The sequence below is a fragment of the Oncorhynchus keta genome, chromosome 6, assembly GCF_023373465.1.
Source record: "Oncorhynchus keta strain PuntledgeMale-10-30-2019 chromosome 6, Oket_V2, whole genome shotgun sequence".
Lineage (NCBI taxonomy): Eukaryota > Metazoa > Chordata > Actinopteri > Salmoniformes > Salmonidae > Oncorhynchus > Oncorhynchus keta.
This window is the reverse complement of record NC_068426.1, coordinates 9688826-9707089: the sequence shown is the minus strand read 5'-3', so window position 1 is coordinate 9707089 and position 18264 is coordinate 9688826. Positions and strand designations below refer to the sequence as shown.

Below are 18264 nucleotides of genomic sequence, written 5' to 3'. Positions count from 1 at the left end.
GAGTTTGTCGCCCTCTATCGGTATTAGGTCTGGGTGCATGCAGTTCATCTCAGCTCCGCACTGGTCTGGAGCCGCGCGCAGCTGTCAAACCGAATTTGGACAGATGATAGTTTGTAACGGAGTGACAGTTGGTCCGTTGTGCCACTGACTGGCGGAGTAGCCCACGGAATTTATGTCGGCCTGTTACCAGGTCTCACACTGGATAGTTTAGGAAATGGCTGCCAAATTTTGACAGCAGTCTTGGAAAACAAAGTGTATTGGCCCACATTTGGAAAGAAAATATGTTTTAATCGTCTAAATAATTTATTCATGGCCATAGCATATCTGACAGTTTATAAGTAGACTATAGTTTACGAACATGGCAGATGTTCGTCTAAGTTTTAATGTAACCCCCTCTTCCTCTTCACGCGCTTGTGTGGCACAGCCTAGCCAGTGACCACCTGACTCCTGCGCGCGATCGCAGCTCAACCTATAGCTCTGTCCCAGGCATACGAGAGATAGCCAGACAGGGGCTTTCGAAAATAGACGGGACCCCTTTGACCCCTTTCCCATATCCCCTCCCTCCGCTCCTTCTCTCTCTGTCCTCCTTTCAGACCCCCTCCCTTCTTGCTCGTCTCGCCGCGTCATAGTTGTACCTCGCGCCCGCCGCCAAGACCGCACCAAGTGTACAAAACTGGACCACAGAGAACCAGAGAAAACACTCCAATAAGCACGGCGCGTTACCGAGAACAGAAAACTACCAAGGGAAGGGGGAGTGGAGAATTCGGAGGGCGAACGACCGGTGGGAATACCCAACAAATACCGAGCTGAGTGAGTTGCCTCAATTGACCTAAAGCAGCCGTGTTCTACTATAATTAATAACGTCAATAACCGTCGACGCCGCAGTTGAATGCTGCGACAGCTTATTTTACCGCATTGCCAGTGTGTGCGTAATGCTGGGAAAGTCATAGATTGTGACAATGTGACTGCGCACTTTTTATCCGCGGACAGTGTCGAGCTTTAAGTTGACTGCTGAACCAAATGGAGCACGTTGTGCAGGGCCAGAGGGGGGGGAGGAGGGGGGGGTTGCCCCCCTTCTTTCCTTATAGGGGTAACATTATTAGGCTACTGTGGTAGGTTTCCAGATGTGTGAGTGTGCGTGCTTGCGCGTGGATTGTGTGCGTGCGTGTAGTCGCCAATATTCTTGTTATTGACAGATCAGGGAGATCTGTTTTCATTTTCCTATTTGGGATGGTTAGGCCCTCTCCCCAGAGCCCCAGAGTGGTAAGGGCTGGGGTTTGAGCTGGGGGTGGGAACGGACAGTTTGGCATGTCTATATTAGGAAAGTGACCATGTCATTCTTTTGCTCTGTCTGGAGAGCCATGCCAGAACAGAGCAGAGAATATAAGAGCTAAGGCTTATCACACAGACAGACAGACAGACAGACAGACAGACAGACAGGCAGGCAGGCAGACAGACAGACAGACAGACAGACAGTATTATACTGTTATAAACTGTTTAAAGAGTAGGCCTACCTTATTATACTGTTATAAACTGTTTAAAGAGTAGCTCTACCTTATTATACTGTTATAAACTGTTTCATAAAGAGTAGGCCTACCTTATTATACTGTTATAAACTGTTTAAAGAGTAGCTCTACCTTATTATACTGTTATAAACTGTTTCATAAAGAGTAGGCCTACCTTATTATACTGTTATAAACTGTTTAAAGAGTAGGCCTACCTTATTATACTGTTATAAACTGTTTAAAGAGTAGGCCTACCTTATTATATTGTTATAAACGGTTTAAAGAATAGGGTTACCTTATTATACTGTTATAAACTGTTTCATAAAGAGTAGGCCTACCTTATTATATTGTTATAAACTGTTTAAAGAGTAGGGTTACCTTATTATACTGTTATAAACTGTTTAAAGAGTAGGCCTACCTTATTATACTGTTATAAACTGTTTAAAGAGTAGGGTTACCTTATTATACTGTTATAAACTGTTTCATAAAGAGTAGGCCTACCTTATTATACTGTTATAAACTGTTTAAAGAGTAGGCCTACCTTATTATACTGTTATAAACTGTTTAAAGAGTAGGCCTACCTTATTATACTGTTATAAACTGTTTCATAAAGAGTAGGCCTACCTTATTATACTGTCATAAACTGTTTAAAGAGTAGGCCTACCTTATTATAGTGATATAAACTGTTTAAAGAGTAGGCCTACCTTATTATACTGTTATAAACTGTTTAAAGAGTAGGGTTACCTTATTATACTGTTATAAACTGTTTAAAGAGTAGGCCTACCTTATTATACTGTTATAAACTGTTTAAAGAGTAGGCCTACCTTATTATACTGTTATAAACTGTTTAAAGAGTAGGCCTACCTTATTATACTGTTATAAACTGTTTAAAGAGTAGCTCTACCTTATTATACTGTTATAAACGGTTTAAAGAGTAGGCCTACCTTATTATACTGTTATAAACTGTTTAAAGAGTAGGCCTACCTTATTATACTGTTATAAACTGTTTCATAAAGAGTAGGCCTACCTTATTATACTGTTATAAACTGTTTAAAGAGTAGGCCTACCTTATTATACTGTTATAAACGGTTTAGAGTAGACCTACCTTATTATACTGTTATAAACTGTTTCATAAAGAGTAGGCCTACCTTATTATACTGTTATAAACTGTTTCATAAAGAGTAGGCCTACCTTATTATATTGTTATAAACGGTTTAAAGAGTAGGCCTACCTTATTATACTGTTATAAACTGTTTAAAGAGTAGGACTACCTTATTATATTGTTATAAACTGTTTAAAAAGTAGCTCTACCTTATTATACTGTTATAAACTGTTTCATAAAGAGTAGCTCTACCTTATTATACTGTTATAAACTGTTTAAAGAGTAGGCCTACCTTATTATACTGTTATAAACTGTTTAAAGAGTAGGGTTACCTTATTATACTGTTATAAACTGTTTAAAGAGTAGGCCTACCTTATTATACTGTTATAAACTGTTTAAAGAGTAGGGTTACCTTATTATACTGTTATAAACTGTTTCATAAAGAGTAGGCCTACCTTATTATACTGTTATAAACTGTTTAAAGAGTAGGGCTACCTTATTATACTGTTATAAACTGTTTAAAGAGTAGGCCTACCTTATTATACTGTTATAAACTGTTTAAAGAGTAGGCCTACCTTATTATACTGTTATAAACTGTTTAAAGAGTAGGTCTACCTTATTATACTGTTATAAACTGTTTCATAAAGAGTAGGCCTACCTTATTATACTGTTATAAACTGTTTAAAGAGTAGGCCTACCTTATTATACTGTTATAAACTGTTTAAAGAGTAGGCCTACCTTATTATATTGTTATAAACTGTTTAAAGAGTAGGGTTACCTTATTATACTGTTATAAACTGTTTCATAAAGAGTAGGCCTACCTTATTATACTGTTATAAACTGTTTAAAGAGTAGGGTTACCTTATTATACTGTTATAAACTGTTTAAAGAGTAGGCCTACCTTATTATACTGTTATAAACTGTTTAAAGAGTAGGCCTACCTTATTATACTGTTATAAACTGTTTAAAGAGTAGGCCTACCTTATTATACTGTTATAAACTGTTTAAAGTAGACCTACCTTATTATACTGTTATAAACTGTTTCATAAAGAGTAGGCCTACCTTATTACAGTGATATAAACTGTTTAAAGAGTAGGCCTACCTTATTATACTGTTATAAACTGTTTAAAGAGTAGGCCTACCTTATTATACTGTTATAAACTGTTTAAAGAGTAGGCCTACCTTATTATACTGTTATAAACTGTTTAAAGAGTAGGCCTACCTTATTATACTGTTATAAACTGTTTCATAAAGAGTAGGCCTACCTTATTATACTGTTATAAACTGTTTAAAGAGTAGGGTTACCTTATTATACTGTTATAAACTGTTTAAAGAGTAGGCCTACCTTATTATACTGTTATAAACTGTTTAAAGAGTAAGCCTACCTTATTATACTGTTATAAACTGTTTCATAAAGAGTAGGCCTACCTTATTATACTGTTATAAACTGTTTCATAAAGAGTAGGCCTACCTTATTATACTGTTATAAACTGTTTAAAGAGTAAGCCTACCTTATTATACTGTTATAAACTGTTTCATAAAGAGTAGATCTACCTTATTATACTGTTATAAACTGTTTCATAAAGAGTAGGCCTACCTTATTATACTGTTAGAAACCGTTTAAAGAGTAGGCCTACCTTATTATACTGTTATAAACGGTTTAAAGAGTAAGCCTACCTTATTATACTGTTATAAACTGTTTCATAAAGAGTAGGCCTACCTTATTATACTGTTATAAACTGTTTCAAACCTTATTTAAAAACTGTTTAAAGTAGGCCTACCTTATTATACTGTTATAAACTGTTTCATTAATACTGTTATAAACTGTTTAAAGGTAGGCCTACCTTATTATACTGTTATAAACTGTTTAACCTTATTATACTGTTATAAACTGTTTAAAGAGTAGGCCTACCTTATTATACTGTTATAAACTGTTTCATAAAGAGTAGGCCTACCTTATTATACTGTTATAAACTGTTTAAAGAGTAGGCCTACCTTATTATACTGTTATAAACTGTTTCATAAAGAGTAGGCCTACCTTATTATACTGTTATAAACTGTTTCATAAAGAGTAGGCCTACCTTATTATACTGTTATAAACTGTAAAGAGTAGGCCTATATTATACTGTTATAAACTGTTTCATAAAGAGTAGGCCTACCTTATTATACTGTTATAAACTGTTTAAAGAGTAGGCCTACCTTATTATACTGTTATAAACTGTTTCATAAAGAGTAGGCCTACCTTATTATACTGTCATAAACTGTTTAAAGAGTAGGCCTACCTTATTATACTGTTATAAACTGTTTAATGAGTAGGCCTACCTTATTATACTGTTATAAACTGTTTAACGAGTAGGCCTACCTTATTACAGTGATATAAACTGTTCAATAAAGAAGACACATGTCCCTAAAGATAGCAATAAAACATTAAGAAGACTTGATTTGATTTAAGACGTACTCCAAACTTTGCTTGTCTATTAAAGAGAACTTGTTGTGATAGAGTTTGGTAACTAAGAGTGGATCTTTGTGGATTTAACATTTCCTGTACTCATTATGTGTACCAGCATCAGTTCATTCAGAAATGTGTCCAACAACAAGCGCAGAACACTATAAAGTACTCTCATCTCAGGTCGCTCTAGTGGTTAGGGCGTTTGGCCAGTAATCGAAAGGTTGCTGGTTCGAATCCCGAGCTGACAAGGTAAAAATCTGTCGTTCAGCCCCTGAGCAAGGCAGTTAACCCACTGTTCCCCGGAAGACACATTTCAGTTGAATACAGTCAGCTGACTAGGTCTTTCTGTTACACTGCATTACACTCTATTGTACTGTATTACACTCTATTTACACTATATTATACTCTATTATACTCTATTATACTCTATTACGCTCTGATACATTCTATTACACTCTATTTACACTCTATTACACTATTATACTCTATTACACTCTATTACACTATTACACTCTATTACACTCTATTATACTCTATTACGCTCTGATACACTCTATTACACTCTATTTACACTCTACTACACTCTATTTACACTCTATTACGCTCTGATACACTCTATTACACTCTAGTATACTCTATTTACACTCTATTATACTCTATTACACTCTATTACACTATTACACTCTATTATACTCTATTATACTCTATTACGCTCTGATCCACTCTATTACACTCTATTTACACTCTACTACACTCTATTTACACTCTATTACACTCTATTATACTCTATTACGCTCTGATACACTCTACTACACTCTTATACTCTATTATACTCTATTACGCTCTGATACACTCTATTACACTCTACTACACTCTATTACACTATTACACTCTATTTACACTCTATTATACTCTATTACGCTCTGATACACTCTATTACACTATTTACACTCTACTACACTCTATTATACTCTATTACACTCTATTACACTATTACATTCTATTTACACTCTATTATACTCTATTATACTTTATTATACTCTATTACGCTCTGATACACTCTATTTACACTCTGTTATACTCTATTATACTCTGTTACACCCTATTACACTCAGTTACACTCTATTGCACTCTATTTACACTCTGTTACACCCTATTACACTATTTACACTCTATTACAATCTATTTACACTCTGTTGCACTCTATTTCCACTCTATTACACTCAGTTACACTCTATTTACTTTCGGTTACACTCTTGTCACATTTCTTATGATAACTGTGTCATGTTGCTGAGTAGAGCTGGGATCAGGACTCACACAGCAGAGACCTGGAGACCTTTTGTATGTGGTGACTGGAACTCCCTGATAGCACACACCCCAGATACAAGCGGAACTAAGGCCTATCAGTTCATCCACCCTATCAACTGTTGGGTCGTGTAATGCTGCATACATACATACATACATACATACATACATACATACATACATACATACATACATACACACGAACACACACACACACAACACATACACACACACATACAGTGGTAAAATCATAAAGCACTTGGGTGAGCACATATTTGGCTGGTTTCCTTGGAAACAGATTAAGCCAGTTGTGGATTTACAGGTAGTTTCAATGGTTTCTAGTCTTGGACTACTTTTTCGGCATCTATCTGATAGTAAGAGCTCGTATTAGAGACACATTATTGAAGAAGGGCAAGTTGTTCCTGTAAACGGAGGTTAACTGAGTCAATATCAGAAGCATGTTTACACCAAGGACTCATGGTTGACAGGACCGGTTTGTTCGTCTTCAGTTGTCCAGTGGAGCCACAGCATTCTATGCTGCTGTGTGTATTTGTTTGGCAATGTTTCGGTCTTCATTGAGGCTCCAAAAAGGTCTCCCATCTGCCAAAAATCCCAACAGCACAACTTGACTTTCTTCTTTTACTACAGCATTTTATTTCACCTTTCAGAGAGATAGCTCAGGTCCTAATTCTCCTGGGCTCCTGTCTGCAGGGGCAGCTGTGTAATTTTGGATATGGGTTTTAGTGCCAGCCTATGGCCTTTCTTCTGTATATGTGTGTGTTCATGTCCACAGACCCTTCATTTCCTTATATACAGGAAATATTCTGTTTATCACAGATGTACATATTAACCAACAGTACTTACTTCTATATAGTATTACGTTACATACAGACTACAGAGTTTATATCTTGTTTTAATGCTTTACCCATTTATCTTGTGGTCTGATCCCATATCTTCATCAGCTGTGTGTGTGTCTGTGTGTCTGTGTGTCTGTATCTGTATGTGAGTGTACGTGCGCATGTGGGTGTTTGTGTGTGTGTCTGAGTGTCTGTATCTGTGTGTGTGTGTGTGTATGTGAGTGTACGTGCGCATGTGGGTGTTTGTGTGGGACAATCACACTATTAATATCTGTGCTGATGGATCATCAGAGATCTAGAATGTGTCTCCTGTGTTTTCATCAGCAACAGACACAACAACTCTGGCCCGCTTGCAACAGACACAACAACTGACAACAGGCAATCAGACAGACATAACAACTCAACACTGTTACTAATCAGCAAGTAACACTGTTATATTGCTAATCAGCAACAGACACATCAACACTGTTATATTGCTAATCAGCAAGAGACACAACAACTCAACACTGTTATATTGCTAATCAGCAACAGACACAACAACACTCTAATCAGCACTGTTTATATTGCTCATCAGCAACAGACACATAACAACTCAACACTGTTATATTGCTAATCAGCAACAGACACATAACAACACTGTTATATTGCTAATCAGCAACAGACACATAACAACTCAACACTGTTATATTGCTAATCAGCAGACACAACAACTCAGATATTGCTATAACAGACACAAACAACTCAACACTGTTATATTGCTAATCAGCAACAGACACAACTCAACAACTCAACAATGTTAAATTACTAATCAGCTAGAGACACAACAACTCAACACTGTTATATTGCTCAGCAACAGACACATCAACTCAGCTAATCAGCAGACACAACAACTCAACACTGTTATATTGCTTCAGCAACAGACACATATTGCTAATCAGCAACAGACACATAACAACTCAACACTGTTATATTGCTAATCAGCAACAGACACAACAACTCAACACTGTTATATTGCTAATCAGCAACAGACACATAACAACTCAACACTGTTATATTGCTAATCAGCAACAGACACAACAACTCAACACTGTTATATTGCTAATCAGCAACAGACACATAACAACTCAACACTGTTATATTGCTAATCAGCAACAGACACAACAACTCAACACTGTTATATTGCTAATCAGCAACAGACACATAACAACTCAACACTGTTATATTGCTCATCAGCAACAGACACAACAACTCAACACTGTTATATTGCTAATCAGCAACAGACACAACAACTCAACACTGTTATATTGCTAATCAGCAACAGACACAACAACTCAACACTGTTATATTGCTAATCAGCAACAGACACAACACTGTTATATTGCTAATCAGCAACAGACACAACAACTCAACACTGTTATATTGCTAATCAGCAACAGACACATAACAACTCTCATCAGCACTGCAACAGACACAACAACTCAACACTGTTATATTGCTAATCAGCAACAGACACATAACAACTCAACACTGTTATTGCTAATCAGCAACAGACACAACAACTGCAACAGACTCAATCTAATCAGCAACAGACACAACAACACTCAGCAAGACACAAACAACTCAACACTGTTATATTGCTCATCAGCAACAGACACAACAACTCAACACTGTTATATTGCTAATCAGCAACAGACACATAACAACTCAACACTGTTATATTGCTAATCAGCAACAGACACATAACAACTCAACACTGTTATATTGCTAATCAGCAACAGACACATAACAACTCAACACTGTTATATTGCTAATCAGCAACAGACACATAACAACTCAACACTGTTATATTGCTCATCAGCAACAGACACAACACTGTTATATTGCTCATCAGCAACAGACACAACACTGTTATATTGCTAATCAGCAACAGACACAAACTCAACACTGTTATATTGCTAATCAGCAACAGACACATAACAACTAACAATATTGCTCAACTTGTTATATTGCTTCAGCAACAGACACACAACTTCCATCCTAAAATACTAATCAGTGTGCTGCAACAGACACAACAACTCAACACTGTTATATTGCTAGAATGTTATATTGCCATCAGAGACACAACAACTCAACACTATATTGCTTATCAATCAGGAAGTTATATTGCTAATCAGCAACAGACACAACAACTCAACACTGTTAGATCAGCAACAGACACATAACAACTCAACTTGACTTTATGATTCACATCATTTATGTTTGGCAGAATGCCAAGATATTACTTCAATGGAAGAGACAGATCAGTCCCATGATTCACATCATTTAAGTTGGATTGATATTACTTCTCTTGGTCAATAAGAATTTCATGATCTCTTGAATGATTGATTGATTGACATTGCATATTGAATGATTGATTAAATACTTGATTGATTGACATTGCATATCTGTAATTGTCACTTCCTCACTAAATCATGTTTCCCTCCTTCACTCACTCTTCTTCTCTCTCTCTCCCCTCCCCACCTCTCTCCCATCCTTTTCTTCCCCACTCTCACTCTTCCTCACTCCCATCTCTCTGTTACCCCACACCCCTCTCATCGTCACCCCACTCTCACTCTTCCTCACTCCATCGCTCTGTCCCCCCCACACCCCTCTCCTCGTCGCCCCGCTCTCACTCTTCCTCACTCCATCGCTCTGTCCCCCCACACCCCCCTCCTCATCACCCCTGTCTCACTCCTCCTCTCTCCATCTCTCTCTCCATCTTTACCCCCTCCCTTCTTTGTTTCCATAGCGATGAGTCGCAGCATCGTACGACAGAGTAAGTTCCGGCACGTCTTCGGACAGGCGGGGAAGACAGAGCAGGGATATGATGACATACGCGTTTCCAAAGTGACGTGGGACAGCTCGTTCTGTGCTGTCAACCCAAAGTTCCTGGCCGTCATTGTGGAGTCCAGCGGGGGCGGAGCCTTCCTCGTCCTGCCCCTCTCTAAGGTAAGTCAGCCCTTAAAGGGGCAATCTGGGACACCCTGACACTTTTTTTTGGTAAACAGCTAAGGGATGGGGCTGGAGGTCAGTCAAACCTTTTAAAGGGGTATTCTGCAATTGCTACATCAATTTTTTCACTTATAAATGAATGACATATACCCATTGACTCTTGAAGAATATTACTTAAAAGGCCTCATGACCTCGAGTCTCGTGACCTCGAGTCCCAGAGTCTCACGTTTCGCCCTTCTCTCTACTCCCCCTGCTCTCCCCGAGTCTCACATTTCGCCCTTCTCTCTTGGGCCAGATTCACCAAGTGTTTTCTTTGTGTACCAGAGCAAAGTTCTGAACCAGTTTCTATCCACGGGAAATAACACACAGAAACAATAGAACATAATAAATATGTAAAAAGGAGACAAGGAAATCATCAAGATAGATAAGTGTAGATAAACACAGTTTCATGCTTATCTCACTCCCCTCTGAAACAAGATGACAGGTGGAACCTTTGCACCTGGCGGGAACCGAGCGTTTAGTCTGGTCGTAAGTACCCTGTTCTCTCCCCAGGATACACTGGAGGGGATTGTTCCTACCACCGACTGAAAGCTCAGACTAACAAACCACCTGTTTAGTAAAATCTGCCAAGACAAGATAGATACTTAGAGGATTTACAAAGTTCTAGACTGGTAAGATAATAGTTGCCATTCATTCGAGGTTTAGTTGTTTATATTAGTGTTTGCCTCGTGATGAAGGCAGCTTATTGTCTAAAAGTTAGCTAATTACAGTAACAGATGTATTGCATCGCAGCAGTAGAGTTCCAAGCAAGCTGCCTTGTTGTTCTTTCTGTGTTAATAACAAGGAACGTTTGGTGCCCTTCGTTCAGTGTCCTTGCTAGAGGAAGAATTCAGCTGGAACTCTTGAAGTTGTTGTTGTCTGAGTTCTCGTGTGTTTCCCTAGAGGACAAAGCTCCCGATGTGTTACTGTCAGGTCAGGCCTTGCTCTCTTCGCAGTCTATCCACACACAGCAAGGTGTTACCTGAAGCAGGATTTCCCTACCTTCACTCAACACAGGTCCCCCTGCCTGAAGGCGTCCGCATGCTTCCCAGACAAAACAGTTCGGAAGAGTTTGTGCATGAAGAGTGCAGATACTGTGGCATGATGACATTTTGGGACGTTTTTGTTTGTTTTGGAATTCAGTGAGTCAAAAACAAACTGTTCGGCTTCTCGGGCAGACAACATTTTCTATTGAGAGAAGACGGAGTTCGGAGCCGACGTCAACGCCCCATTGTCGGTGATTGGTCAACAGTAGGGATTCTTCAATAAAGTCTTTGTTGTCATTAGGGTTGCACATTTTGGGGAATATTCAGAGGTGGACACTTTCTGTGGGAATTAACTGGAATATATGGGAATTAATGGAAATATATGCTAAATAATATTAATACCATTTAAATGTAGATGTTTTTTTGCATTAGATATATTTAACATATCATATGGAGACAGAAACATAAACCTTTTACCTTTTCATAAGTAGACATATTATTTCTCTTTTCAACAAAAGCCATTTGCTATGTTTTTCCTACCATTGTATTTATAAATATTGCTACAGGCCTAGGCATATTGAACTGCTTTCCACTGCCTGCTGCAACTCAACAGTCAGCTATTTGCCACGCGCTGCCCAAATTGCGCGTTTAAAGCAATTACAGAAGCAAATGATCCTCTGTGGCCAAATCATGCTCTCTGGTATAGAATTTTGAATGAATTAATGAATGAATTAATGCTTATGCATGAGTATTTATATAGCTAATCTTTGCAAATGTAATAAAATGTACTTCAGGGGGACGGTTATCTTCCCTATTCTGTTGGAGGTGCTGCCTATGCTGTCAGTTTGATTCATTAAATATTAACATCATGAACCTTCTTCGACCAACAACGGCTGTGACATTAGGTTAAAAGTTGGGTGAAAAAATAATAAATTCCCTTACGTTGATGACTTTTTACGAATAGAATCAGTTTTCCATTGATTCAACGTTATCACATTTATGTTTTGGTTGAAATGACTTGTAAACAACGTTGGTTCAACCAGTTTTTGCCCAGTGGGATACCCTGCCGTACCCAGTGGGATACCCTGCCGTACCCAGTGGGATACCCTGCCGTACCCAGTGGGATACCCTGCCGTACCCAGTGGGATACCCTGCCATACCCAGTGGGATACCCTGCCGTACCCAGTGGGACACCCTGCCGTACCCAGTGGGACATCCTGCCGTACCCAGTGGGATACCCTGCCGTACCCAGTGGGACACCCTGCCGTACCCAGTGGGACACCCTGCCGTACCCAGTGGGATACCCTGCCGTACCCAGTGGGACACCCTGCCGTACCCAGTGGGATACCCTGCCGTACCCAGTGGGATATCCTGCCGTACCCAGTGGGATACCCTGCCGTACCCAGTGGGATATCCTGCCGTACCCAGTGGGATACCCTGCCGTACCCAGTGGGATATCCTGCCGTACCCAGTGGGATATCCTGCCGTACCCAGTGGGACATCCCTGCCGTACCCAGTGGGATACCCTGCCGTACCCAGTGGGATATCCTGCCGTACCCAGTGGGATACCCTGCCGTACCCAGTGGGATACCCTGCCGTACCCAGTGGGATACCCTGCCGTACCCAGTGGGACACCCTGCCGTACCCAGTGGGACATACCCTGCACGCCGTACCCAGTGGGACACCCTGCCGTACCCAGTGGGACACCCTGCCGTACCCAGTGGGACACCCCAGTGGGATACCCTGCCGTACCCAGTGGGACACCCTGCCGTACCCAGTGGGATACCCTGCCGTACCCAGTGGGACACCCTGCCGTACCCAGTGGGATACCCTGCCGTACCCAGTGGGATACCCTGCCGTACCCAGTGGGACACCCTGCCGTACCCAGTGGGATACCCTGCCGTACCCAGTGGGATATCCTGCCGTACCCAGTGGGATACCCTGCCGTACCCAGTGGGATATCCTGCCGTACCCAGTGGGATATCCTGCCGTACCCAGTGGGATATCCTGCCGTACCCAGTGGGATATCCTGCCGTACCCAGTGGGATACCCTGCCGTACCCAGTGGGATACCCTGCCGTACCCAGTGGGATATCCTGCCGTACCCAGTGGGATACCCTGCCGTACCCAGTGGGACCCTGCCGTACCCAGTGGGATACCCTGCCGTACCCAGTGGGACATCCTGCCGTACCCAGTGGGATATCCTGCCGTACCCAGTGGGATATCCTGCCGTACCCAGTGGGATACCCTGCCGTACCCAGTGGGATACCCTGCCGTACCCAGTGGGATATCCTGCCGTACCCAGTGGGATATCCTGCCGTACCCAGTGGGATATCCTGCCGTACCCAGTGGGATATTCTGCCGTACCCAGTGGGATATCCTGCCGTACCCAGTGGGATATTCTGCCGTACCCAGTGGGATATTCTGCCGTACCCGGTGGGATGCCCTGCCGTACCGATGCCTCTTCCCTCTGGACAGACAGTGGGAGAGACATGGTTATACTGTATATTAGAGGGCTAGGAAGAGGAGTGGGAGAGAGGGAGAGACATGGTTATACTGTATATTAGAGGGCTGGACAGACAGAGGGAAGAGGAGTGGGAGAGACATGGTTATACTGTATATTAGAGGGCTGGGAAGAGGAGTGGGAGAGAGGGAGAGACATGGTTATACTGTATATTAGAGGGCTGGAAAGACAGAGGGAAGAGGAGTGGGAGAGACATGGTTATACTGTATATTAGAGGGCTGGGAAGAGGAGTGGGAGAGAGGGAGAGACATGGTTATACTGTATATTAGAGGGCTGGACAAACAGAGGGAAGAGGAGTGGGAGAGACATGGTTATATTGTATATTAGAGGGCTGGGAAGAGGAGTGGGAGAGACATGGTTATACTGTATATTAGAGGGCTGGGAAGAGGAGTGGGAGAGAGGGAGAGACATGGTTATACTGTATATTAGAGGGCTGGGAAGAGGAGTGGGAGTGAGGGAGTGACATGGTTATACTGTATATTAGAGGGCTGGACACACAGAGGAGTGGGAGAGAGGGAGAGAGATGGTTATACTGTGGAGTCCGGTTCCCTTAATAAAGATGAGAAAAAATGACTATAAAATAAATAGAAATACTGAGCTATATTGTATTTTTTTAAAAATTGTATTATATTATACTAATACAATTGCTCAGAGAAATATTTTTTTTCTTCTCAAAAAGCTAAGGGTGATCATTTTTGACACCCCTGTTTTCAATACCTTTCAACGCATCACCTTGTGAGGATCAAGGCACTGGGCTTTTTCCTAAAATGTTTTATGAGTTGGAGAACCCATTGGAAGGGATCGTAGACCATTCCTCCATACAGAATCCTTCCAGATCCTTGATATCCTTCGTCTGCACTTATGTTCTACACTCTTCACTTCAAACCACAGGTTTTCAATAGGTTTCAAGTCCAGAGACTGAGATGGCCATTACAAAATGATGATTTTGTGTCCAGTTAACCATTTCTTTTGTGGATTTTGATGTGTGCTTGGGGTTATTGTCTTGCTGGAAGATCAACTTGTGGCCAAGTTCCAGCCTCCTGGCAGAGGCCACCAGGTTTTTGGGTAAAATGTCCTGGTACTGGGTCAAATTTGTGATGTCCTTGACCATAACATCATAGATCCAGCAACATATTTTACAGTAGGTTTGAGGTTATCTTCTGTATTCTCATCTCGACAAACTCACCACTGGCCAAAGGGCTCTATTTCCACGTCATCCAACAAACGTAAACGCCTGGAGTTTAACTAAGCGGTGTTGGCACTTGGATTGGAACCAGTGCTGTGGTCAGATGACATGAAAATAGAGCCCTTTGGCCACGCCCACTAGTGGTGGGTTTGGCGTCGAAATTATTACCTGTTAAACAACAATCTCTTTCTCTGGGAAATGGTATTGGTATAAAACAATATAATTTCCCCATTTTGTTGAGGATACAATATAATATCTGTATTATTTTATGCAGTCTGTTTTGCTAATCTTTATCAAGAGTGCCAATCATTTCAGACCCCACTGTACATTAGAGGGCTGGAGAGTCAGTCTATATATATCTGTGCTGCTCTCCATCCATCCTGCGCAGGGTCCGAGCCAAAAGAAAAACTCCCCTTTCAACACCTCATCAGACTGCTTGCTATAAATACCCACCTCAGGGTGGCAGGATGTGTGTATGTATGTGCGTGTGCATGTATACGTGCGTGGGTATATGTGTGACGGGGTTGAGAGACGCGTGGTTCAAATGAACAGAACAGGAAGTGGTGAAATAGCACAGGAAGTGACATCATTGGTCAGGAATGCACAGGGAGGGTTTCAGGCATGGCTAAAATAAAGAAGTGTAGTATGTGAAATGGTGTATGATGCGTTGTGTAGTTATGGTTTGAGTTCAGTCTTTATTGTCAGTCCCGCTGTGCAGATGATCAGATGTTTAACAGCTCAGGAACCACATCATTGTTATATAGCTATCTCCTAAGATTGTTATAGCTATCTCCTCTGATGCGTAACATTTGTATTGTTATAGCTATTTCTGATGTGGGCGTATTTTGTTATAGCTATCTCCTCTGATGTGGGGCATAACTTCTACATTTGTATTGTTATAGCTATCTCCTCTGATGTGGGGCATAACTTCTACATTTGTATTGTTATAGCTATCTCCTATGATGTGGGGCATAACTTCTACATTTGTATTGTTATAGCTATCTCCTCTGATGTGGGGCATAACTTCTACATTTGTATTGTTATAGCTATCTCCTCTGATGTGGGGCATAACTTCTACATTTGTATTGTTATAGCTATCTCCTAAGATGTGGGGCATAACTTCTACATTTGTATTGTTATAGCTATCTCCTCTGATGTGGGGCATAACTTCTACATTTGTATTGTTATAGCTATCTCCTCTGATGTGGGGCGTAACTTCTACATTTGTATTGTTATAGCTATCTCCTCTGATGTGGGGCGTAACTTCTACATTTGTATTGTTATAGCTATCTCCTAAGATGTAGGGCATAACTTCTACATTTGTATTGTTATAGCTATCTCCTAAGATGTAGGGCATAACTTCTACATTTGTATTGTTATAGCTATCTCCTAAGATGTGGGGCATAACTTCTACATTTGTATTGTTATAGCTATCTCCTAAGATGTGGGGCATAACTTCTACATTTGTATTGTTATAGCTATCTCCTCTGATGTAGGGCATAACTTCTACATTTGTATTGTTATAGCTATCTCCTCTGATGTGGGGCATAACTTCTACATTTGTATTGTTATAGCTATCTCCTAAGATGTAAGGCATAACTTCTACATTTGTATTGTTATAGCTATCTCCTAAGATGTGGGGCATAACTTATACATTTGTATTGTTATAGCTATCTCCTAAGATGTGGGGCATAACTTATACATTTGTATTGTTATAGCTATCTCCTAAGATGTGGGGCATAACTTATACATTTGTATTGTTATAGCTATCTCCTAAGATGTGGGGCATAACTTCTACATTTGTATTGTTATAGCTATCTCCTAAGATGTGGGGCATAACTTCTACATTTGTATTGCTGTTGCTAAAATATTTTTTCTAACTAGACTGTACACGGTGTATATTGCAGTGTAATGTGATGCTGTCTGCCTGTCTGTCCTGTCCTATGTGATGTAGATGGGTCGTCTGGATAAGAACCACCCGTTGGTGACTGGCCATACTGGGCCTGTCCTGGACATCGACTGGTGCCCTCACAACGACAACATCCTGGCATCCTGCTCAGAAGACACCACAGCCATGGTAAGGCTGGCAGTGTGTGTGTGTGTGTGTGTGTGTGTGTGTGTGTGTGTGTGTGTGTGTGTGTGTGTGTGTGTGTGTGTGTGTGTGTGTGTGTGTGTGTGTGTGTGTGTGTGTGTGTGTGTGTGTGTGTGTGTGTGTGTGTGTGTGTGTGTGTGTGTGTTATATCATAGGAAACCATTATAATGTATCAACTGTCAGTGTTTTTAAGAACTGTCTCTGGTCTGCTGTTCATCTAACGATCTGTTAAACCAAAGGTCCTGACTCTCCGTAGCCAGTAATGATCCCATGAGGAGTACTATAGTACTGTAGTGTGGGACGTTAGCCTCGGTGTCCTGCCTAAATGCCTCACTTATAACAAGGGCTGAGGACTCAGGTTAATAGAAAGGTGGGTGGTGTTAGGGGGACAGCGTGGTAGGTGGAGGGAAGGGGTGCTGCCTGCAGAGGGGGGGGTTGTTGGGGTAACGGCTGGTTGGTATTTATAAACATGTGTTAACACAGCTCCCCTGAATACCCCTCTGCCTCATCCACCAATCAGATGACAGAGCCTCTCAGGATGAGCAGGGATGAGATATCAAAGCTGTGTGTGTGCGTGTCTGTGTGTGTGTGTGTGTGTGTGTGTGTGTGTGTGTGTGTGTGTGTGTGTGTGTGTGTGTGTGTGTCTGTGTGTGTTTACAAGGAATGTGGTTTATCAGACCTAGTGCTACAGTCCACCAAGACCTTGCATCACAAGGGCAGCACAAGGACAAGTGTGTGTGTGTGTGTGTGTGTGTGTGTGTGTGTGTGTGTGTGTGTGTGTGTGTGTGTGTGTGTGTGTGTGTGTGTGTGTGTGTGTGTGTGTGTGTGTGTGTGTGTGTGTGTGTTTTCTTGCGTTCTGGTTTTATCAAATAGGGAACGTGTTGATGGAAACAAGGGATTTTGTGATAAAGAACAGTATATATTACAGTGAAATCAAGCTAAAGGAGTAGATTTCATATGGTGATACAGTCAGTAGGATTCAAACCAGAGGTTCTGTCTTGTAATGGCTGGTTGTGTGAACTAATGATGTACAGCACTGGCTGTTTATGATGCCATTGTGTGTTCTGGAAATGGGATAGAGCAATGGTGGGTCGGTCGGTCGGTCGGTCGCGGTCGGTCACAGCTCTCTTCAGGTCATTGACCAGGTCCTGCCGTGTAGTTCTGGGCTGATCCCTCACTTTCCTCACGATCATTGATGCCCCACGAGGTGAGATCTTGCATGGAGCCTC

The 18264-nt window shown here is 41.1% G+C and overlaps 1 protein-coding gene across 2 annotated transcripts in view; it reads left to right on the top strand.

Annotated features, from left to right (window-relative positions):
* Window positions 1-520: 520 nt before the first annotated feature.
* Window positions 521-18264, top strand: part of LOC118385724 (coronin-6-like) — a 40437-nt gene continuing 22693 nt past the window's right edge. Inside the window, exons 1-3 of one of the 2 annotated variants that reach the window (XM_052520526.1) lie at window positions 521-810; window positions 10007-10206; window positions 16898-17020. In XM_052520526.1, the coding sequence (XP_052376486.1) occupies window positions 10009-10206; window positions 16898-17020 (321 nt within the window). In that variant the 5' untranslated portion in view covers window positions 521-810; window positions 10007-10008. The remainder of the gene's footprint in view (window positions 811-10006; window positions 10207-16897; window positions 17021-18264) is intronic. The other variant, XM_052520525.1, reaches the window with a different exon arrangement.